Genomic DNA, 22900 nt, shown 5'->3' with positions numbered 1-22900 from the left:
ACACAGCATGAACTTAGTTCACGATTTAGAATAGCATCTGCCAAGACGAAAGAAAAAAAATCAGAACAAGTGGTAAGGCCGTCAAGGCCGCTGCGGTTGCTGTTGCCGAGTTTGCAGGACGTGCAGCAAGAACATGATAACGAGAGCCAGAATTTAGAATCAACGTCCAACAATATGGAATTGACATTTCATGCCGACATGGAACAGTATTATGATATTGCGAATGGGGTTTCATCATTTTCGTCAATGGTGCCGCTGCCACGGTCGCCACCTCCATTGAACACATTGATGACCAAATTCAGAGCGATTGATCGTCGACAACCTCGGTCTCGTAAATCACGATAATAGAAACCGTGACGTGACGAAAATTACATTTTGCTTTGCAAATTTATAACTTTGCAGCTGTTGTTTTTTTCTTTTGATCAGGCATATGCCTTTAAATTTATTTCCAGCAAGCCAGAGCTCTTTTGGGTTCAAGGTGCCAAAAGATTAAGACTACCCTTGCTCCTCATTAAAATGATTTGAAAATAACTTGGAAGACTGTCTTGCCTGCTGGCGTGTTATATATCGGATTCCTTCTCGTTTGCAACACTGATGGATAAACATGCGGTATGTAGGCCAATCGGTTGGATTATTTAAGAATATACGGTTTCAGACAATGCGATGAAACCATAATAGATTTAACAAATAATGTTATGACTATCGCTGAAATTTTGGTTTTGTTTTATTGATTTCTTGTCGTTCAAAATGGTATAAGGAGCCATTTGCAAATAGAACTGTATTCTTTCATAACATTACTGAAAGGTAATGTAAATTGGAGATAGGTGTTACTAAAAAAAAAAGAACGTTTCCTTTTTTTTATTGCACGGGGAAGATTACTTTTAAGAAATGATTGGTTACTGGCCCCCAATCAATAATATAAAAAAAAATAAAGCAGAACGAACAACCACGATAGTTTAGTGTAATTCTCAACTGTCAAGGCTTTCTGTAAACGAATCATTTTTTTTAATTTATCATGAATCTAGAGAGTTATACTGATGCTACTTGAAAAAAGCAGGTTGTTATTAATATAATTACCATAGTGACAGATTACCTTCGCATTTTCGATATTCCCACTGAGACCCCGACAATCACACGGCAACCACGAAGTACCTCTTCGTTATACTTATTTTTTTATTCATTTATCTCGTCGTTTTTAAACTCCCACCAATAATGTCGTATACTGTGTGTACTTTAGTGCTTGTCCAGATTTCAAGATTTGTTTTGGTCTAAGTGCGAGGCCAACTATCTCATTGGGATAACTGTTTTTTCCATAAAATCGTCTCATCCGTTTGCGCAATTGAGCACATGTCCTTTATCATCCCTGTCATTCGCAACTTAAATAACCAAGCACGTTTTCTCGGCAAATGATAAGATAGCGAGAACAGAATAATGAAAAATATCATTGCAACGATAAAATAACAAAACTATGATGCTTGGAGAACACTTACATGAAGAAATTTTATAACATATATATGCCTGTTCTCCAAGCACGTCTAACATTTCACCAATACCATGGGGAATGTACAGATTAGACACAGGTTCTAATAGTTATATATAAAAATACTGGGTGAACGCGCATCGGTGGCGGTAAATCCAGACGTGTAATATTCCATATTAGATTGAGAAATATATATGATCATAACGTATTTGACCAGGTCCATGGTCTTGATAGAATATCCACCAAGGTGAGTAAGCTGAGCAAAGTCCTTTAATCGATTCCTTTGTCCCATGTAAAAACCAAATTGATCATTTAAGACATGCCATTTCTGAATCCAAATAAACTGCGATCAAGTCGCCATGGGGTTGCCCGTAAATGACATCTTGAAGCGGACGTACTCATCAAGTGGAGACGTTCCATTCTCTGCTACCTTATTCTTATCCATATCTTCAAGAAACTTGTCGATATACTCACCTGCTGCACTAAGGTGAAATATACGAGCAATTGCCCTGTGAATATTTAAAAGCTCAGGAGAAGGCAACTCTATATTGTTATCTGGCGCGAAATCCAATGTCACCGTGACGGGAAGATCTAAAGGCACCCGGTATCTTGTTGGTCTCACGTAGTCAATCATATATGTACGCTCTTCGCCTTCTACCCGGTTGAATGCAATGCGGAAATTGCCAAAATACAATTGTGCGTCATGAGACAGAACTAGCGCAATTCTCGGCCGATCAATGTTTGACCCTTCGAGTTCTTGCACTGCAACAGGATTAAACATCTTCAGAATTTGAAAAGCAATTCGCTTTGGCTCAGGCTAGTTGGCAGTTAGCAAGAAGATAGATTACTTGTACTCCCCAAAGTGCAAACATACCAGCCTCGGTTCTGCTCCGCTGACATTTCTGAAAGATAAAAGTGAGTGGGGAATTATATGGGATACTTCTAAAGAACCAACATTCCGATCACCAAGTAATAACTCATTCCCATGATAATCAATTATAGGACCGTCACCTTGATGCCCGTCAACAACGTTAATATCAAGCATTCGAGTTACAACACATCGGTGACAATCACGAATAACGCATGACTGCCTTAAGGTCGAATCGCGACGTGAAGTACCCATAACTTCATCTTGATCGATGAATTCAGCTGATTCGGGACTAAATTGGGGTGTCTTCCCGGCTAATGCTCTAACTGCTTCAAATAAGTATGGTACAGTTAATCTTCCAAATTAACATACTAGGCAGAAAAAAATATCTTAAATATCCCCACCCAACGTGATGAGGCTCTGCTCAAGCACCGCCGTGGAACGACTAGATACATTACAGTCCAACCTAGACATGACGTTGACTAAATCCAATCCTCTTTTCTGCAGCTCAGAATCAATAAATGAAAAAAAAAAACTTCAGAAACTTGTCAAGATCCCCAACTTCTTCTCTCATGAGACGTAGCATTGTGATTGGCTTGAAAGATTCTTGAGCTTGCACAGTGCTCTGCCGAAATTCAAAATGTAACATTAGTCGATCGAAATCCCTAATTTTTTTAGCACGATCAGCCTCGGTTAATGGCTCGGCGGTGATTCTCTCAAGTTCTGAAGAATGCATTGTCGGAGCGTTGTTAAGATGGATAACCAGCAGGTATTGTTAAAGAATGAAGTCCAGTAGGCATAGATCACATAGGGTTCAATAACTTGAGGAGTGCAAGATCGTGTTTTAGGTGACGTAATTCAAATGAAATATCCGGGTAACACCAACTTGAACTTTCAGGAGTAATTACGTAATGCAACAAATGCACCGCCACGTAATATCGCCACAACGCCACGCATCATGTATTGCACAAAGCAAAGCATCTTGGTCAAAACAGAGAGAGACTTACCGCTTGCAGTTCCTTTCTGGCCAAAAAAAATATGCAAAAAGAAATGTCGAGTTCTACCGTGCCTTTTTTTAAAAGACCATCTACGAAAACATTAAATGCAAGAAAACGAGTGACAAGGCCGCCTTCATCGGATTCTGACAAATCAGACTTCTCATCTTCCAGCAGCGACGGTGAAGCTACCACGTCCAGCAATAGCAGTACCGCCATGTCAGTACTAACTGCGAAGAAGCGCAAGCGGATAGGAGGAATATCAGACACGATTTTGACTTCATCTACTGGTAAAAAAGTTGATATCGGTGCCGTGGAGCATCAAGGTACGAGGTCGGCCACCGTGACGAACTCAACCGATGTTTTCAAGAAATCTGCAATGTTTGATGACGAAAACAAGGATTCGAAAGTTAAGGATCAAGCAAATAGCGAAGTTAAGGATGGCGTGTATACGGGAACTGCAAATTATAAAAAATTTACTCAGCAACGTGAAGGCGTGAAAAAGAAAATAGGACCATTAAAAGCGTCATCGTCGATTCGAAGTTCCACGGTGGTGGATTATCAACCCGACGTGTGCAAAGATTATAAGCTTACAGGATTTTGTGGTTACGGAGATTCTTGCAAGTTCTTGCATATGAGAGAAAATTATAAGGCTGGCTGGCAATTAGATAAGGAATGGGAGGAGGTTCAAAAGAAAAAGACAAGGAGTTGAAAAAATAACAGCAAATTTATATTTTTGTATATTAGGGGGAAAAAAAAAGGAAAAATTAATTGTATCGTTTTACACTCCGAAAATAATAATAATTATAATAAAAATAAAAATGATAAAAACTAGTTGGTAGCAGAATTTACCAATTAGTAATATCTTCGACTTCTCCGACCGTGCTTGATTTTGTGGATGCAATTTCTTGTGAATCACTGAGAATCGTGGCACCATCAATTGTCATAATGTCTGGTAAAACTTGTTGCAAGAAGTCAACAACTAATCGATTAACTTCCACAAATTCAAGAAGAAACGCGTCGTGACCATCTGGTGAGTTAATCCTTGCCAATTTTGAATTTGGCACAAACGCGGCGATCTCTTCCTGTTCGGCAAACGTAAACAATCCGTCAGAACCAATCCCGATAACTAACGTTGGTTGTTTTATCATGGCCAAGGCTTCTTCAACATTCGCAGCTCTGTCGCGAGATACGTCATGCGTATCGAGTTTTCTAGTAATCGCAATATAGCAATTCGCATCAAACCGTTTCACAAATTTTTCTCCTTGATATCTTAAATAGTTTTGTGCAGTGAAAAAAGTTTGAGGTCGTTTGATACTTTTCAAAGAATTATTCGATTCGGTTTTCGTTAATGGTGGAGGAACCTCTGATAACGGACTTGACGGTTCGGATGCAAGCCTTTTGCCATTTTTAAACCCTTCATTATGCACAGCCCAATTTTCTTCAGATTTATTTTCCGGTTGTCGTTGTGGGGCATTGATTGTTTTATGCTTTGCAGGATCCGGAATATTCCTGCCAAACTTGTTTTCAAAACTGTTGCGTGACCGGTACGTGAGTAAAGCCGACATGCGAGCCGCTCCTAGTCCACTAACTGGTGGGTCATCAAAAGAGTAGTAACCGTCATCTTGAAAAGAAGAAGAAGAAAAAAAAACCATCATTAATAAAATTAAAATAATAAAGTATTTTTTTAATAAAAACCTACCATATTTTGGATCCGAGTAAATACATTGCCGTTGAGCCTCGCCCCATGATATGCACCAAGCGCTATGTCGAGACGATGTGGCCAGAGGCACGATACACCGAACATAATCTGGACCGAAATAAGCATATTCTAAAACTAGCATGCCACCCATAGATCCACCAATCACGGCAGCAATCTGTCGTACACCCAGATCATCCAAGATCAATTTGTGAATACTATAATCAGATGTTAGGGATGAGGGTCTATACAAAAAAAGCAACCAAAGATCACGTACTGAACATCATCTCTAACAGTCACCAACGGAAATTCAGGTCCAAAATACGTGCCAGTTTCTGCATTTATTGTACATGGAGATGCAGAGCCATATGGAGATCCTAATGAGTTTACACAGACGACGAAAAATCGAGAAGTATCAAGGGCTTTTCCTGGCCCTATCAATGGCCCCCACCTGATTACATATTAGCACTCAGCATTCAAATAAACAAAGCCCTCTTTCCAAAAAAAAACATACCAATCGCTGACATCTGCAGAACCCGTGAGAGCATGGCAAATGACCATACAATTATTCTTTTTTTCATTAAGTTTGCCCCAAGTTTTGTATGCAACTGGGAATTGCTTAAGCACAAAGCCGGATTCTAAATTGTATTCCGGGATAATGGTTACCACCTGATCTGATATCAGGTTGAAAAATGGATTTTCAGGCTGTGTCAATGTTCGCTCTAAACCGACGAATTTTTGGTTGATTAGCTTTCTGAAAACCAGTAGGAAAAAAAATGGAATAGCTTGCAATCGTGACTCACCATAACGAGTCGGTGACATTTCCACGAAACGTTGATATAAAATATATTAAAACTGTAGAAAATGGCGCAAGACGTAATATGAACTTGAGCAATGTCGTTTCCAATCGTTTGTGACGAATTTCAATGGCATCAAGTTCGTCTCGGTAAATGTTCAACGTTTAGCAATTCCCCGGCTGGGAATAAATATATTTAATTTTAAGCATATAACTTTGGTATAGGTCATAGTTTAATTGAAAACTTGTCAGTGACTTCCGCGTGACTCTCGCGTAACACGTGAAAGCAAGTACACGTCAATTACAATTTGATATTCGAATAAAAAAATTATTTTTCTTCAAAACGAAAGAGGCAGTTATAATTTGGCAACAAAATTGTTTTTTTTTTTTTTTTTTTTTTTTTGGAGATATAATATGCCCGACACGCTTTCTGTGTTTTTTTAGCCATTGGATTGATATGTTTTCCAGTTAGGATTGGAGCTTGTACAGTATTGGTTACAACATCTAATGTGAACACCATTGCTATGGGCATGACTTTAAAAAAAAGATCAAACAGTCGATACCGGGTCAATATGATAAGTGCAAGTGAATTAGCCTGACTACACTGTGAAACGCAAGATTGATTTAACTTGACTTAATCCGAACCCAACAGTGGTTTAGTGCTACTTCACGAGGCTAAACAACATTGGCAAATTCAAACCGTTCACGACAAAATACATGAATATTGAACAAACTCAAACTTGTAACTATATATATATGCACGCATAGTTATATATATATATTTTTTATTGTCCCGTCTATTGTTCCACCGTTAACCCTTTCCTGACTGCCAATACCGAGTCAACGATTACGGCATCAAGACCGTAACTCATTTGCAGCTTACAATATGATGGAACGTTGTTCATGACACCATAACTAAAGCATACCAGTCCTGATTCCTTAACCGCCGTGATCAATCGCGGCGTGAGAATCAATGGTTCACAAGCTGATACCAATCCCAACAAGTTCCAGCGAGACGCAAACCTGATTGCTTCCTGCAACGAGCTTGCCCTGATATCAGCCATTTGCATGGTTCCCGCCTCGGTTAAAAATAAAACTGGGATTGATGGTTGTTTTAGTGAAAGCATCAGACACACGTCAGGATGGAAACTTGAAAAAATAATATCCCTGCCATCGGCATGATCATAAACGACTTTCAATACCGAATCAACCCATTCGTTTAAATCAATCGCCACGTCATCCATATCCTCAGCTTGAGTTTCGTCCAGCATCGGATACTTGCATTCAATATTAAACCCCACGTTTTTCGGAATGGTTTTTAAAACTTCTTGCAATGTCGTAAACGGAGCTTGAATGCTGACGCCACGTGAATTGCCTTTAAATCCTTTTGTTTTAAACGTTCGGGTAAACTTTAATCGTTCAGCAAAATCTAAATCCAGTTCTTCTTCCATTTCAAGCGAAAGTGACCTCGGGCGTCGTCCAGGTTTAACATCGGTTTCACTGTAATTATTACTATTACTATTATTATTATTGTTGTTGTTGTTATTGTGATTGTTGCTGTTGCTGCTGGTGTTGCTGATCGTGCTACCATTTCGACTATCATTTCGTCTCGGTGACGCGTTCCGGCTCTTGCTCTTGGGATTCCGCCGTTCTGAAACGTTTAAAAACTGTTCCAAAGTTAATGCGTGCATGGGCACGTCGATCCCGGTTTCTGCAACCAAAAAATCATGATAAATAACAGGAACCCGATCCTTGGTCAGCTGCACGTCAAATTCAACATAACTGGCACCCAAATTTGCCGCGGCAATAAATGATTGCAAAGTATTTTCACCAAGTTGCAAAGATTTTCTGCTGGTCGAGTTTTTACCCAACCCACGATGACCGATAACTTTTGAAGAGGCAAGCGATTTCCAATAAGTTGAAGATTTTGCAATGCCAATGTTGGCATGCGAAAACGGCGTGGCGGTCAAAAACTCAAAATTTACGGTGCCGAGAATGTCGAGCGTGGTGGCTTGAACAAGCGGAACAGTAATTGTCTGATGCAAACTTCGCACCGAGTGACCTAGTGATGTTTGAATAGATGAAAGAATAGCGACCGCGCGGCCGAGTATTTGTTGCCTATTGCCAGCATAAGTAGGCACCAAGTCAAAAAAAAGTTTAACTTTTGATGGATCATCAGAGTAAAAAACGATTGGTTCAGTAGTTTGATTGTCTTGAATCGGCAGGTCAATAACTGTAGGCTCGTTAGTGGCTCCTTGTGCCCAAATAACTAATGACAAAGCCGTGTCCAGCTGTGTTGAATGAATTTGTGAAAACGGAACTTGTTCAAGTTGAACCGGAACAACATCTGACCGAGTATCCGTAGATCCGAGTGTTAGTAAAATCATGGATTGACTTGTAAGATATCGATGTCCAAAACTTTTGATTGGCTCTTGCGAAAACTTGCGGATTGATGAACTTCCGGGTGACAATGACCGTTTGGATGAAGAAGATGATGATGAAATTGATGCCAAACTTTCGACGGACGCTGATGCGGCCGCGGTCACATCAAAATTTGCAACCACTGGAGAACCAGGTATTTGCTTTGAAGGAAATTTTTTAGCAATATCTAAATGACCTCGCAAGCTGGCATGCTCCATAGCTGTCCACCCAGAACCGTCAGTTCTGTCAATGTCACAACCATTCGCAATCAAAAGTTCAACGATCTGCAAAAACCCATCAACCGAGGCAGCGAAAAGCGGAGTCCATCCATATGTTGCTTCCGCAATCTCGGTATTAGCGCCATGTTTTAAAAGAACTTGCACACTTTCAACATGACCAGTCCGTGATGCCACGTAAAGAGCGGTTTCACCAAGTTGGTACTCAGCGTAGTTAATATCAAGGCCAGCGTCCAACAACAGCTCAATAATATTACTATAATTCGACCTTGCAGCGTAGTTTAACAAATTTGAAGAATTGCGTGGCGAGACACCGTGAGGATTAGAATTGAGTAATACCTTGAGCGTTTTCGGGTGATTGCCAATAACGGCAAGATGAAAAGGCGTAAACCCTTCGCCATCGACCCATTCAGCAGCGTCTAAGCCATGGGCGACATCAAAAATTTTCCACTTGATTAAGTATTCGATAATAATGTCAGTCACCTTAAGCATGCCATACTGGGAAGCGTAGTGCAAGGTCGTTCTCTTGTACGCATCCTTTGCCGCCAAAGCAGATCGTTGAGATTCTGGCAAGCGATTGAAAATAAATCGCAAAATGGCAGTTTCATCCGTGGAGTTAATACCATCAGATCCGTACACGGCAGTTAACTGAGCGGTTGATACAGGATTCTCAGCCGGAGTAATATAAAGAGAAGTCGCGGTTGGTTTTGAAGAATGCTGACGACCAAGGGCAACAACGTGTCGATGAAAAATGTTGCGTTCACGCAGATCGGACAAATCAGTCAAATTATCAACTATTGTTAAAAGATATTCAACCGATTGTAAAGATTTTAATGATATGGCTTTTTGAAGCAATGCTAAAAGAACTTTCTGAGTTAACCATTCCCCAGATTCAGCAATGGCAACCTTTAAGGTTTCAATATCATCAGTGGCCACAACAGCTTTTATTGTTTCCAGATCGTATAAATGACTACCTGGTGGTTGTGGTGCATCAGCAGCTGATGAGTATTGCTTGATTTGGGAATTTGGCGTGCCAGACCGAGATGAGTGATCGAGTTCATTGGGAGCAAGATTTGACAGCCAACTATTGATGGTTTCCATAGACTGACTTGCCTCAATTCCAGAAGCAAACGAGAGAACAAAGACTTTGGAGTCAAGATATCGCTGTTGTTCGCTGATGTGACATTTCTTATCGAGCCTGGACCAATGATTAATACAAAACAAACCCGCAAAAGAAAAATTGCGACAGGTCAACAAACTTTTTAAGAATCTTGATAAAGCCACGTCGATTAACTTCGGCGTACCACTGTAAAAAAAAACCATATTAGCCTCAAAAAATAAAAATAAACAAGAGTATTTGAATAGTAGTCGTACTTGAAGCATTCTAAGTTGACTTCTAAGTTCCAACAAAGCAGCTACTAAATCTTCTAATTCGTCATTTTCAAAATCTTCAGGTTTGAGGCCTGAGTGATGAAATCTGTCTAGCAATGATTTTAACCGCCTCGAACATTCGGCCAGTCTTTTGTTATAGAACGAATCCACGGTTTCCAAGTTTCTGTCCAGGGAATAAAAAAATGCTAAGTCATGTTAACGATTAATCCTTAAAACGATTGCCATTTATGTTCTACTCACGAGTAAGAAACGAATCCTTGACAGGGCCATCAGGGCCGGCAGTCGACGTCGTTGTCGCCGCTGCTGCCGCCGCCGCACGGGATCGTGCATTTGTGATTTGCTTCTTGAGAGATTTGTAGTTGAGATAATATGTGCTGCATGAGTTGACTTAGTAGGGGAAAAGCTTTCAAAAACTAAAAGAGATCGCTTATACCTCCATTCTGGAACCTGGTTTCTAGGTAAACTTCAAAACAAGTCAGCATATACATTTTTGATCTTTTCACGAGCCACGTACTTCTTGCCGAACTTCATGACGACCAGCGAGAATAAATACAAAATTGGGTGAACGCAAGACAAGAAAGTACCACGGACGGGGCCATCAAATTTATCGCAAACCAGGTCAAGTTGGGCCGGTGATGTGGGTGGGTTATTTATTGGTTCATTGAGCCCGGTCGTGCTTTTTCGTTTCTTATTTGATGCTTGTTTATATGTATAATTAATTACGTTTCTTGTTTTGGAGTAAATCCTTGTGAGTGGTTTCAGGGGCAAAAGACAACCAATCAGGTCCGTAAGGCTCAATCACGTGCACACATGGCTTGCAAGTGATTCATAAACAAAATAATGTTATATATATAAACTAGTTAATTGAATTATATAAAATAGTTAATCAGCTAATAACTATTGCCTGTATAGCTGTTGAGTGCAGGTATAAAAATAAGTACATTTGTTTCCTACTTGCAGTGTGCGATTTTAACGTCAGATCACAACTGTGATTCGGTATTGACTGTGACTAGCCTCACACGCTATGTAGTCACAGATTTTGCAAAATATAATGCAACTCATCTACAAAGGTACACTATACCCATATTAATAATTGAAGCAAGATGAGCAATGGTATGTATGAGTGTGATTTATATTGAGTAACAATACTAATAATTGAATGCAGTCTAATGACGAGCCCGCTTAGTTTGACACGTTTTGGACGTAGTTTCAATGTGAAATGACTGACTTATATACATAGCAAGAACAGAGATCGGACGGGCATTGTTTCGCATGTAATGTGTGATGTTCTCTTGCATCAATTTTTGTAATCAAAAAACGGTCTAAGGATGATTATTCACGAAAGCCAAATTTGAACTTGTACCTTGCTAACATTGGCTTAAAAAAAAAAAGCTTGAGCGTTACGTTGGTATAATGAGAATACAAAAAGAGAGTTTGTGATTCTGAAGACAATTTTTTTTTCTTTCATAATAAGTATTGAAATACAATTTTATTTTTTTTCTTTATTGTATATATAAACGAAGTGTCAAGACACAAGTGCGTTCGGATTCATGCTCGTAAACACTGCATGCATGGTGTTGGCAAGTGACTTGCCTATGCCGCGCTTGAAGTCCGAGCCGCCCAAGTTGAGTAGCACATTCGGCCCGTTAAGTTCCAAACTTTTCATCATTTCATTGATCGCTTTAAATCGATCCACCACTTTTTCTGTGATTCCAGGGGTTACGTATTTAAAATGCAGCAGCGTCTTTTCAAACGTGTCCCGGCAATCGGATCCGGTCTTTATTTGGCCAGCCTCCATGCATATGGTCTCGTTGATATTGGTTCGTGCTTTCTTGTAAGGAATCATGCTAATATCCTGAGTCATGCCTGCCAGCCATTCTGCGCTATCGATAGAACTGCTGGTATGGAAAATAAGGCAGCCATACTTGATCTGCAGCATCACCAACGCTTCTTCAACTTGATCTTCGTGTATTGACCGATCAAACTTGGCTGCCACTGCTGATTCCAAATCATTCGGCTCATTGTTCCTGCTCTTATTTTTTTTAGACCGGTTCTGATTCGTAATCGTGCCTAATGCACCTTGCACTTCTTTGTTGAATTCCCGCCGAGCCATCGTGCTTGATTTCCGGTAGAAACTGTGCAGCCCATTAATCATGTATATAATCTTCATGGTTGGGAAAAACCGTTGAATACTCTGGACATGGTCGTGCAAAGTTTTGCTCAATACCAAATTGATTAGCTCAACCCCGGTCAGCATGACCAAGATAAAATGTTCCTTTCTAATTTCTTCTGGTATGGGGACAAAATGTCCCAGGGCGGTATTGTACTCGGCGTTGACCTTGCGTCTCCATTTAATCATGTTCCCTGTTGGACTGGACCAGTTGGTTGAAACTTCAATACCTAACGGTCTCAGAATATTCTGCAGTCGTTGGCCACAGTCAGTCTGCACAAACTGATTATCAAGATCAACAATCATTTCTTCACACGTATCCTTTTTGGATATCTTGAGCTTGTTCACGGCTTCCAATTCTTTTTCTTTAATCTTTTCAGCTGCTGCTTGTTCTTTTTGCCTTTTCTTTTCCTCCCTGGCAAGTTCTTTTTCCTCCTTGTCCTTTACAGATTGAGTCCTTGCCGCGGGCCTACCACGCTTTGGCTTTTTATTTTCTTCATCACTATTTTGCTGTGATTCAATTCTTTGTCTCTTATTTTCCTGATCATTTTTGTTCTTTTTCTTTTTCTCTGCGTCTGGCACAATTTGAGCTTGTGGTCTTGCCAGTTTGGCTAGCTTGTACTTGTCTAATTCATTGAGTCGTGCAATTATTGAATCGGCGGAACCTGGGGTAACCATTACCCTACCGTCATGAGCATGCTTTAATCCGGCAAGAGGTGCGGCAGAGGGTGAAGACGACACAAGGTTTGTTATTGATATGTCATCTGAAAATTGTTGGAAGTTGCATGTTGCAGTTTTTGCAGACGGTAACGGCGTGGCTGACTTTGTCGCTTGCGAGGTCAGTGCAGTCTGTGAGGGTTTAATGTTCCTCAGCCTGTTGAAAACGGTATTGATATCGTCAATTTCTTCCTCGAGATCACTCAGATCACTGTCGCCAGACCTAGCGAGAATAGGCAAAGATATTGTGCGCTTCGCAGTTTGCAAAGTCCTCTTGGTTGTAGGAATTTCAACAATCAACTTGTCTTCTTCATCTTCGTCGTCGACAAGGTCAAAATATGGAGTTGTCTTGGCACGCGCATGAGAGCCAAGCGTGCCTGCAGAGTTTTGGCTTGAACTCAGTGTGGTTATGTTATGAACAGCGTGCAAGACTGGAACGGCTTTATCGTCGTCGTCAATGATAATGTTGTTTGCATGTCCGCGGTCAAAGGGGGAAAGTCTGCCACTAAGCTAAAATTAGATTGAATGAATAGATGGGTAGATAGTAAATTAATAAATACGCACGATAAGTTGAAACGTTCTGCTGCATGCTTAGTGCGTGGGGTTTCTGACGACCTTTGCACTGACCGAGCCGAAGGAGGCGGTGAGGATCTGATGAAAGACCGGGCAGGCGTGTCGTCTAGCAGAATGATCTCTGCCTTATGGCGGGGAGGAGACGACCGTAACACGTCTGGTACTGAATTTAGTCTCGAGGTTCCATCTAAAAACTAGCCAATAGCATTAGTATTAGCAGCAGCATTAGCAGCAGCAGCGCTCTCGCGTACCTTGCCGGTGTAGAATCGCTTGATTGATAGTGGCACCGACTGGGTGAACCTCACGTCGGCCAAAGCATCGTCAAACGTACAAGACGTGATGACGACCACCTGGCGTGCCATGTCCGTGAAATCCATCGCCGTGCCCGTTGCCAGCACTCGCACATGCCATCCGGCGGTTCACCAGAAAATCAATTAAGCAACGTAAACAAACACCCCAGCCCGGTGCGGCGGTGCGGGCTTCGTGTGGCGGTGCAGTTGGAACCCTAGCCAGCTTAGGGCAAAACGCAGTCACGGCCCGGCGCTCGCTGCCCGGAACACGCAACTTGCTCGGGCTGGCGACTCGGGCCCAGAAAACTCGCCGCCTTCGAATCCGCCAAAAGGTCCTCCAGATATCAGACCCTCAGCACATTTCGAAAAGTTGCCAATAACAAAGGACCGTCTCAGCAATGTCCCACAGAAAATACGAAGAACCCAGACACGGATCTCTGGGATTCCTGCCCAGAAAGAGGGCCGCTCGTCACCGCGGAAAGGTCAAGTCGTTCCCTACCGATGACAAGACCAAGCCCGTTCACCTCACTGCTTTCCTTGGTTACAAGGTATGACTACACTACGATGTGATTTACTGCAATGTGTTCAGATATGGACGGGATTTGGATCAGCAAGGCATCGGTGGATGAATCAAGAAAAAGATACAACGAATTGCCTGTTCAATCTCAAAATATTGTTCTAGCACTCCTCTCCGCGACTTGACAAAAGATGCTAATAAAATATAATATAGGCTGGCATGACCACTGTTGTTCGTGATCTCGACCGTCCTGGTTCCAAGATGCACAAGCGTGAGGTCGTTGAGGCCGTCACTGTCGTTGACACTCCTCCTCTCGGTATGTTACACTAGAAAAAAAAAACTCTTTCTTTTTTTACTTTACATCAGGCTAACAGTGTATGATTAGTTGTTGTTGGTGTTGTTGGTTACATTGAGTCCCCACGTGGTCTTCGATCGCTTACCACTGTCTGGGCTGAACATTTGTCCGAGGAAGTCAAGCGACGATTCTACAAAAACTGGTATCACAGCAAGAAGAAAGCTTTCACCAAGTACACCAAGAAGTACGCTGATGATGGTGCTTCCGTGTCCCGTGAACTCGAGCGCATCAAGAAGTACGCCACCGTTGTTCGTGTTCTTGCTCACACTCAGATTCGCAAGACTCCTCTTTCGCAAAAGAAGGCCCACCTCATCGAGATCCAGGTTAACGGTGGTTCCATCTCCGACAAGGTCGACTGGGCCAAGGAGCACTTCGAGCAGGAGATCCCAGTTACCTCCGTTTTCGAGCAGGACGAGATCATTGACGCCATTGCCGTTACCAAGGGTCACGGTTACGAAGGTGTTACCGCCAGATGGGGAACTAAGAAGCTTCCTCGCAAGACTCATCGTGGTCTGAGAAAGGTCGCCTGTATTGGTGCCTGGCATCCTGCTCACGTTCAATGGACCGTTGCCCGTGCCGGTCAGGACGGCTACCATCACCGTACCTCTGTCAACCACAAGATCTACAGAGTTGGCAAGGGTGACGACAAGGCTAACGCCTCTACTGATTTTGACAGAACCGAGAAGGCCATCACTCCTCTTGGCGGTTTCGTTCGTTATGGTGAGGTCAAGAATGATTTCCTTATCATCAAGGGTTCCATCCCTGGTGTTAAGAAGCGTGTCATCACTCTTAGAAAGTCGTTGAGAACTCACTCTTCAAGATGGGCGCTCGAGAACGTTTCACTTAAGTGGATCGATACCGCGTCCAAGTTTGGTAAGGGTCGTTTCCAGACTCCTGCTGAGAAGAGCGCATTCCTCGGAACTCTTAAGAAGGATGCCGAGTAAAATAAAACAAAAAATATTAGAATACGATAATAAAGGGGATTTAAGTAATGGCACTAAATTTGGATCTCGTGATGTAATAGTAGTTTTAAAAAAAAGTCTCATTTGCCGCATTCAATTTGATTTTTTGCAAAACATGTAGTAAATATTCACAAACTACGTATAGTTAACTACTACTTTAGTTCATAGTTATGTACTCCAATTACATGACGGAATGTTTATTTTATTTATTCACATTCACTATTGACTTTGTTCAAATCGTTCCCTGGCAGAATCTCGAACTTTTTCTACAAAACTATTGTACGTCGTTGTCGGCTTGCCCTCTGTTGCCGCATCCTTGCCTTGCTCCGCTCCAAGGCCTACTCCGGCACTAAACACCTTGGGTCTTATCGCTTCCACAATCCCAGTTTGGTTAACACCGAGACCGGATCCGGACGACCATCCCATCTTTTCCATCATTTTGCTTGCCTTGCTGTTGTTATTGACAGCAAACATGTCATCTTCCTCATCTGATTCTTCCTTTTCCTTGCCGGTGACCGGCAAAATCGGCTTTGATGAAGAACCACTTTGCTCGTTATTATTTCTTGCCGCCCGTCGTGCCGGTTGATTATTAGCCACCCGTCTTTCGCGAGCTCGATCTCGATAGCCTTGTGCGTTGGCCTTGGCCTTGGTCATCCTGATCTTGCCTTTGCTTACCGATTCCGAATTGCGCAGGTGATAATCATGAAGTTTGGATAACCTTTCGTGCTTGTTGACTTCATCAAATGCTGCAAACTTGCGCATGCATAGTAAGCATGCCGGCTTGCGTGGATCAGAAAACGATTCTTGCAACGAGCTCGATCTTGCCAGTGCTGATAAATCTTCTTGTTCTGCATCGATTGCAGATGATCCGTGTAATTCGGCTTGCCGGTCTTGCCATTTCTGAAGTTGAGGTGCCATCCTCCTTGTCGTCACGACCGGTTCAATTTTTTTTTTCTTTGGCTTGTCTGCAGTTGCAACGACCTTGTCCTGTGATTTCTTTATTGACCCGTCACCCTCCCTGACTGGCTCCTTAAAAGATTCATTGATATGCACTGAGGCATACCCTGTTTCATCCCAATATTTTAACTTTGTAGAACCATTCGCAGCCAAAAACGCATAAGACTCGTCATCATCAAGTGGCATGTACACTGGCATGAAAACTCCAGGGTGAATAAAACTCGGCGTTAATGACTTGCCATGAATCTCTAATCCGTGCTCGGTCAAATTCTTGAGCACGTTGCTGCATGCTGCAGTTGAAGCATATTCTACAAACGCAAACCCCCATGATGATTTACCGACGCGGTCTCGAATTAAGATCACTCTTCGAAACGGTTGATCCAACTCTTTAATCTTTTCTGCAATGTCTGTCTCGGTCAAATCAATATCCAATCCTCGTAAAAGTAGAAATTGTGACGGATTCTCGCTAGCGTCTCCGTCGCCGTTCTTTACTTTATCAGCTACTTCTGCACCATCCCAATAAGTATTACTCAATCGCTTAATCAACAGAAAACGAAAAAAAAAAAAAAAAATCTCTTACCTGGCTTTTGTGCAGTACATTTGAAACAAATCACTCTTCTTGGGTAATTAACCGCATCACACTATCATTAAAAAGAAAAAAAAAAAGATAAGTTTCCGTAATTTTAAATACTCGGCTGTAAAAAATTCTCAACGTACGCTTGAACATGTCCATCCGCCTTCAAGGCCGGTATCGTTATGATCTCTAGAGAACGCAATCCGAATATTTGAACTCGTGTTACATTTAATTGTTGGATAATTTTGATCAATAAATTCTTGCGCCAATTTAAGATTCCCAAATCGAGCGAATCCATATCCTTGTGACTTCTCTGTGCCAAGTTAGAATCAACCGTAATTTGCTTCTTTTTTTTTTTGGTCCCTTTTTAAAATTTTGCATGCGTAACGTGTCCACGTAAAAAAAAAAAAAAAAAAAAAAAAAAGAAAAAAAAGAAATCAGTTATAGTATACTTGTGCCTCTCTCCCGAATGATAACAACGCTGTTAAATTTTGCTCCACAATCGGATAAGCATTCTTGAAGCTACACGATGCATATAACCTCTTGGTTAGCACATTTCTCTTAAATAAAATATCCTTTTAAATACAAAACCTACTTCTTCTTCAGTTGTTTCATCAGCTAATCCCTGAAGAATCACGTCTTTTGAAGGACGTCCATACTCAGGAGATGGTGATCGCGACCGTGACCGTGACCTTGACCGGTACCTTTTTTGCCTGTTTGAACTCGTACCCAATTTCCAATTATTATCATCCGATGAATAATCTGAATCATACCGAGACCTTTTTGATCGATCATCATTTCGTTCCCATCGTCGTGGTGGTGACGATCTTCTTGACCGGTCCCGGCCTCGGTCTCGGTCATGATAATTGTGACGATTACGATAAGATCGATTGTCTGAATAATGGTCTCTGGTGCTCATTATTTTAAAAAAAAAAAACTTCAAACAGGTATTTGTGGTTTTTGTATCAGTATCAGATTACTCAGAAAGGACAGGTTTAAACTTTTCAATTAATATTCGCGATCTTCTCAGTTAGTTAATGCACTAAATATTGGTATATCTTCTTTTAAACCATCTGAGCTTTCACTGTTATTAAACATGCTGTAACTTGCAAAACTCTGAACGTAGATGTAAACTTACCGAATCAGTTCTTCAGCCTAAACAATAACATAGTTTAATGATTGCTTACACCTCTGCAAACAGAAGACCGTTCTCATAATTTTATTTTTTTTAAATCATGATTCATGAACATGGACTACATATCAATAGTAAATAGGAAACAACATAATATTTCATAATCACAATGTTTTGAACATTATAAAGATGCATAAAATAGATGCAGAAGAAGTGGCTGAACGAGTTTCTAATACACAAAAAAAAAAAAAAAAAAAAAAGAAAATTTATATTTGACTACCACCATTAATGCCAGTTCCTGCCTGCGTCATAATAAATTTTTTCAACCACGGCAAGCTTTCCACGATTTCTAATCCAGCTGATCGAACCGCAACGACTGGGGCGCAATCAGTCGAGTACAGTTTCTGCAACTTGTCCACGATTCCGAGCGTGACATGATTGGCCGGGTATCGATCTGCCCAGTACTCTTGCAACACGACCTCGTCACCGATATCACTTCCTCGTTTAACGGCAAATTCTAACACGGTGATCAATTGCTGAACATCAGCCTGGCCAAGGTTCAGACCTTGACCGGCCAGCGGGTGCGTCGTGTGAGCCGCGTCTCCAACCAATACAATCCTGGAGCCAACATACGTATCACAGTGACGCAGCCTGAGTGGGAAAGATGCTCGGTCATTTACTTCGACAACCCTGATCGGGAACTGATGCCCCTCGGCTTCGATAGGCAATTGCTCGTCCCGCCATTCAAACTCTTGACCAACCTCGTTCTCATCCGATCGTGATAGCAAATAGTTGATGTCCGTAGTGCCAAGCCTAAATGCTGCGTTTACTAACGCGCAGAACGCGCTGCTAGACAGTTGCTTAAGATGAGCAGCATGCTCGGGAGTTGTGGACCATACCAGACTGGCTTTGCCATCTGGCATTGGTAATAACGCAATCGGACCAGATGGCAAAAATCTCTGCCATGCTATCCGTTGACGATCATCCCATTCGAGTGTAAGCGTGGCAACCACGCCATGTTGGTTATAATCCCATCCTCGGGACTTGATCCCGGCAAAGGCACGAACCGGCGAGTTAATACCGTCTGCGCCAACTAATAATCTGGCACCAATTTTGTCCCCGTTTGAAAGTTGTAAGGTAGGCCAAGTCCTTAGATCAACATCGCCGTGATCCTCGCCATGTTCAATTTTTTCCACTTTGGTTGAATCAATAACCGTGATGCCGTCGTGTTCAACTAATTTCGATAACAAAGCTTGCTGAAGATTTAAATTTTCAATCATGTATGCAATCGAACCTCCATCAGTCAAGCTAAATGAATCAAATTCTATCCTGGCACCGGACACGCCATCCCATACTTTCATGCCGTCGTATTCTTGCACGCGTTCTTGATAGACATGATTCCAAACACCGATTGATTCAAGGTAGGCCTTATTAGATGGAGTAAAACTCGAAACTCGATTTGAAAACTGGGAAAGTGGCGCATCCCAGTTCCGGACCGTGTCGAGTGACAATGACTCGATCAATGCTGTTTTTAAATGTGCCGTGTGCGGTGATGATTCTGTTATTGCACAAGGACGGTTAGTTCAACCGGTTCTGCAGTTACCCAAAAAAAAAAAAAAAGTGAAGAAATTTGCCCATACTTAAGCCCGCAGCTAATGTTAGTCCGGAAACTCCACCGCCAACAATAACAACATCGTAGAGAGTCGGTTTGTCGGATGGCACTGGCGAGGGGGCATTATTGATCTGATGATTGCTTGCAGCAGCCGTAGCTAATGATCGGGTGCATGCCACCCTGACCCCCCAGCTTCTAAAAATTGACCTGCTGAATGTAACTGATGTCCGCATTGAAGCCATTGCCCGTTATGAGTTACGGTTATTGTTTCCGGTACAAGGCGTAGTTGGCGAACCGAAATATATAACAAAGTTTGTGCTTGGAGTTGACGTTCTAAATTGAAAAAAATAGAGTTTATCGAACGTCGAGTTAATGATATGCAAATCAATGAACCTTCAATTCATGAAACCATTACCAAAAACGGGAGTTGTTTACAAATTATCTTGGTTTCAATTTGTTTTGTTTTTGTTTCGTACAGTTCTGGGTTTAACTTCTTGGTTTTCTTATCAATGTTTGTTGTAATGGAAATATCGAAGATGGTCAACAGTTAAGTGATTGGTATAATTGAAAACTTGTAAATTTCTTCATTAAAAAAAGATCTAATTAATGCAACTATATAAAAATGCACATGCTAGTATACACAAAAATAAAATGCTATTCGGATATAAAACCCCCATAATGTACAAATCAACAAAAAAGCTTCATCCCAGTCATGCCCCTGCACCTCTCTTTTTTTTTTCTTTGTTTTATTTATATCTTAGGTTAGGCAATACCAATCGATGTTAAGCCTTCCAAAAATCCTGTCAAATCATCCTTCCTAATGTCCACAACCGAACTTTCAAAGCTATCAATCTTGACTCTAGCTTGTGTTTGCCTGGCTACCTGTTGAAACGCCATTCCGAAAGCATTAGACGAAGTCTCTTCTTCTCCTTCATCAACTTCACTGTTTTCAACTTCATTATTAATGGCTTGTTCGGCTGATTTATTCATTGTTCGTCGCGGAAGACCGACCACTCGATACGTGTCGCGGCGAACATCAAGCGCCGCCATCACGACCGGCAATTCTCGACCGTCCATCTCAGTAGCGCATTCTGAAACCCACGATGCAAGGCGTGTTAACGTTATCGGATTTCGAAATAATTCGAGATCAGGCCCATCTCGCACGACGGCAAGCCTAAACGTTCGCAATACGACAACAGATCGTTTCTCAAGAATCGCAGTGCCGGCTCGAACGATAGCTCGCTGAATCAATTGGGCCCGGTTTATTCCTTGAAGTAGTACCTCAATGCTAGAATTATCAGTCAGCTGCTAATTAATCCAAAAAGAAAAATATAAAAAAAAAATTTCTTACTCATCTAAAGCATCCCAAGCCGTCCAAAAGTTTTCAATCAATTGTGACCGGTATTGCTCTTCGCTTCTGTCTTCAACATCATCTTTTGAAATGCTTGGATCAACATTTTCCTTTTCAGTAATCGTCTTGCCAACGCCACATTCTAGCAATGCAGTTACTGCTTCGACCGCATCACCAGCAGTAACTTGACCTCGAAAGCCAAACTTTCTCATAACACCAGACCGGATTACATTATCGATACCATATAATCCAGCCACACTAGATAACCTTTGACTGAGTTCACGTTTCATGGTCACGTCTGCATGAGTCCATTGTTCCTTTGCCGCATGCAAAGATATGCCCATTTTGGCCAACATTTTATGCAATTTTTTCCGACCGTCCTCTGTCCATAATTGTAATCTCGATGCCACATAAGTAGAATGTAAAAAAGATTCGTATAATGACCAATGTCGAAGAAGAAACACTCGAAAATCTGAATGAACTATAAGCGCGGTATCATCTGCTGAAGACCGCAAGCCAGGAGGAGGCGGAGGATTTAATCGTCTTACTTCATCCCGTAGTAAAGGGAATAATTTTCTGTACATTTGAGGTGCCAGGTGATCCAACGCAGTGGTTCCGACCACGGAAAGCCAAAGGTCTGGCGTACCGGCGTCACCTAAAAATGATAAAAGTGTGTAAAGCTGAGATGATATTGGACTTGAATATGTGGCGCCTCGATTGTAATAGGCGGCAATAACTGATTGATAATTTCGACGTATTTCCTTAATTGATTTCGCACGACGAGGTGAAGGAGATGGTGATCTTGGTGACGATGGTGACTTGCGCTTGCCCGACTGTGACGAATGTGGTGAACCAAAATCGGATTCTTTTCTATCCATAACCGGTTGAGTGTCTAATTCTTCTTGATCTGAAAAGTCATCCATAACCTCACGTTCTTCTTCAATGTACTGGCCTGATGCGTTATTGCCCTCGCCATCGTTACTGACGTCACTTTCGCTGCCACTGTCACTGTCACTATCACTATCACTGTCTTCATCATCTTCATCACTTTGATCAATTTCCAAATCTGCCAACGCAACAAGTGCATCCCGTTCGGCGTTAAACGTCCCATCGTGAACTTCTCCCTCGTCAAAGCAAGTAACAACGTTTTGCTCGCCAAACAAATTGTGCAGATTCCATGGCCGATGACTGTCAAATACATATATTCTTCGTTTCGGTTTTGATTCAATTTCTTGTTCCACCTGGCCAAATTCATTATCGTCATGATTATTATTAGTATTATTGTGATCATCATAATTGTTATTATCCATGTTATTGATTTCAAAGTATTCCTCAAGATTCACGAGCGCGCCGCAACCCAAAAGAACAACCGAAGAAATTTCGTCCTCTAGTTCGTCATACCGATCCCTGAGTTCAGAATAGCCCGATACTGAACAAACACGATGAGGAATTAAATCACGCTTAAGAATGCCAACCAAAATCTTTGCCGCGCATATGGCATCAACATCCATGCAAGCGACGAACAGCACCAGTCGACACGTCGTGTGCGACAAGGCAGCTTTTCGAAGCTGCTTGAACGCGTCCACGTACGATGCCGGCGGGACGAACATCTCCTGGCAGGCGGGCCCTTAACGTAAAAACACCCAATTTAATTTTCACCACTATGGCTCTATTAGACACCAGTGGAATTTCTGTTTCTTTCTTTTTATATGAACCGCAGCCTTCACCGTGAAGATGTTAAAACAGCTTTAACTTGTCTTTAGCGTCGTCGTCGTCGAAAGTACGCGTTTTTTTTGCGAGTAT

The 22900-nt window shown here is 41.8% G+C and overlaps 9 protein-coding genes across 9 annotated transcripts; 2 read left to right on the top strand and 7 right to left on the bottom strand.

Annotated features, from left to right (window-relative positions):
- Nucleotides 1-1685: 1685 nt before the first annotated feature.
- On the bottom strand, nt 1686-2814 carry V1514DRAFT_115619 (uncharacterized protein). Its single transcript, XM_066924409.1, has 3 exons — nt 2721-2814; nt 2355-2674; nt 1686-2297 (listed from the first exon to the last, which is right to left on the bottom strand). Exons 2-3 carry the CDS (start codon nt 2601-2603, stop codon nt 1830-1832), a joined length of 717 nt encoding a protein of 238 aa, XP_066785673.1. The 5' UTR covers nt 2604-2674; nt 2721-2814; the 3' UTR covers nt 1686-1829.
- A 510-nt stretch (nt 2815-3324) lies between these two features.
- V1514DRAFT_324459 (uncharacterized protein) lies at nt 3325-4172 on the top strand. Its single transcript, XM_066926428.1, has one exon. It carries the CDS (start codon nt 3387-3389, stop codon nt 4053-4055), a length of 669 nt encoding a protein of 222 aa, XP_066785672.1. The 5' UTR covers nt 3325-3386; the 3' UTR covers nt 4056-4172.
- Nucleotides 4052-6014, bottom strand: V1514DRAFT_324458 (Alpha/Beta hydrolase protein). The gene is made up of 5 exons (XM_066926427.1): nt 5846-6014; nt 5557-5764; nt 5320-5493; nt 5046-5260; nt 4052-4967 (listed from the first exon to the last, which is right to left on the bottom strand). The coding sequence occupies exons 1-5, from the start codon at nt 5862-5864 to the stop codon at nt 4192-4194; spliced, it is 1392 nt and encodes a 463-aa protein (XP_066785671.1). The 5' UTR covers nt 5865-6014; the 3' UTR covers nt 4052-4191.
- A 180-nt stretch (nt 6015-6194) lies between these two features.
- Nucleotides 6195-10582, bottom strand: V1514DRAFT_324455 (GDPD-domain-containing protein). The gene is made up of 6 exons (XM_066926426.1): nt 10402-10582; nt 10321-10350; nt 10128-10261; nt 9870-10072; nt 9755-9801; nt 6195-9693 (listed from the first exon to the last, which is right to left on the bottom strand). The coding sequence occupies exons 1-6, from the start codon at nt 10416-10418 to the stop codon at nt 6636-6638; spliced, it is 3489 nt and encodes a 1162-aa protein (XP_066785670.1). The 5' UTR covers nt 10419-10582; the 3' UTR covers nt 6195-6635.
- Nucleotides 10583-11279: 697 nt separating this feature from the next.
- On the bottom strand, nt 11280-13756 carry V1514DRAFT_324453 (ERCC4 domain-containing protein). Its single transcript, XM_066926425.1, has 3 exons — nt 13599-13756; nt 13339-13541; nt 11280-13279 (listed from the first exon to the last, which is right to left on the bottom strand). Exons 1-3 carry the CDS (start codon nt 13722-13724, stop codon nt 11413-11415), a joined length of 2196 nt encoding a protein of 731 aa, XP_066785669.1. The 5' UTR covers nt 13725-13756; the 3' UTR covers nt 11280-11412.
- Nucleotides 13757-13974: 218 nt separating this feature from the next.
- V1514DRAFT_324452 (60S ribosomal protein uL3) lies at nt 13975-15589 on the top strand. Its single transcript, XM_066926424.1, has 3 exons — nt 13975-14185; nt 14368-14470; nt 14540-15589. Exons 1-3 carry the CDS (start codon nt 14036-14038, stop codon nt 15451-15453), a joined length of 1167 nt encoding a protein of 388 aa, XP_066785668.1. The 5' UTR covers nt 13975-14035; the 3' UTR covers nt 15454-15589.
- A 63-nt stretch (nt 15590-15652) lies between these two features.
- Nucleotides 15653-18399, bottom strand: V1514DRAFT_324444 (uncharacterized protein). The gene is made up of 6 exons (XM_066926423.1): nt 18141-18399; nt 17598-18080; nt 17455-17524; nt 17146-17315; nt 17009-17069; nt 15653-16934 (listed from the first exon to the last, which is right to left on the bottom strand). The coding sequence occupies exons 2-6, from the start codon at nt 17919-17921 to the stop codon at nt 15691-15693; spliced, it is 1869 nt and encodes a 622-aa protein (XP_066785667.1). The 5' UTR covers nt 17922-18080; nt 18141-18399; the 3' UTR covers nt 15653-15690.
- V1514DRAFT_115285 (uncharacterized protein) lies at nt 18191-20052 on the bottom strand. Its single transcript, XM_066924408.1, has 2 exons — nt 19775-20052; nt 18191-19692 (listed from the first exon to the last, which is right to left on the bottom strand). The coding sequence occupies exons 1-2, from the start codon at nt 19986-19988 to the stop codon at nt 18401-18403; spliced, it is 1506 nt and encodes a 501-aa protein (XP_066785666.1). The 5' UTR covers nt 19989-20052; the 3' UTR covers nt 18191-18400.
- A 272-nt stretch (nt 20053-20324) lies between these two features.
- Nucleotides 20325-22850, bottom strand: V1514DRAFT_324440 (CDC45 family). The gene is made up of 2 exons (XM_066926422.1): nt 21098-22850; nt 20325-21034 (listed from the first exon to the last, which is right to left on the bottom strand). Exons 1-2 carry the CDS (start codon nt 22705-22707, stop codon nt 20509-20511), a joined length of 2136 nt encoding a protein of 711 aa, XP_066785665.1. The 5' UTR covers nt 22708-22850; the 3' UTR covers nt 20325-20508.
- Between the last annotated feature and the right edge of the window lie 50 nt (nt 22851-22900).

The sequence above is a fragment of the Lipomyces japonicus genome, assembly GCF_038497905.1.
Source record: "Lipomyces japonicus strain CBS 7319 unplaced genomic scaffold V1514scaffold_3, whole genome shotgun sequence".
Lineage (NCBI taxonomy): Eukaryota > Fungi > Ascomycota > Lipomycetes > Lipomycetales > Lipomycetaceae > Lipomyces > Lipomyces japonicus.
Note: the sequence above shows the minus strand (reverse complement) of the source record. Positions and strands in the feature narration are given on the sequence as shown.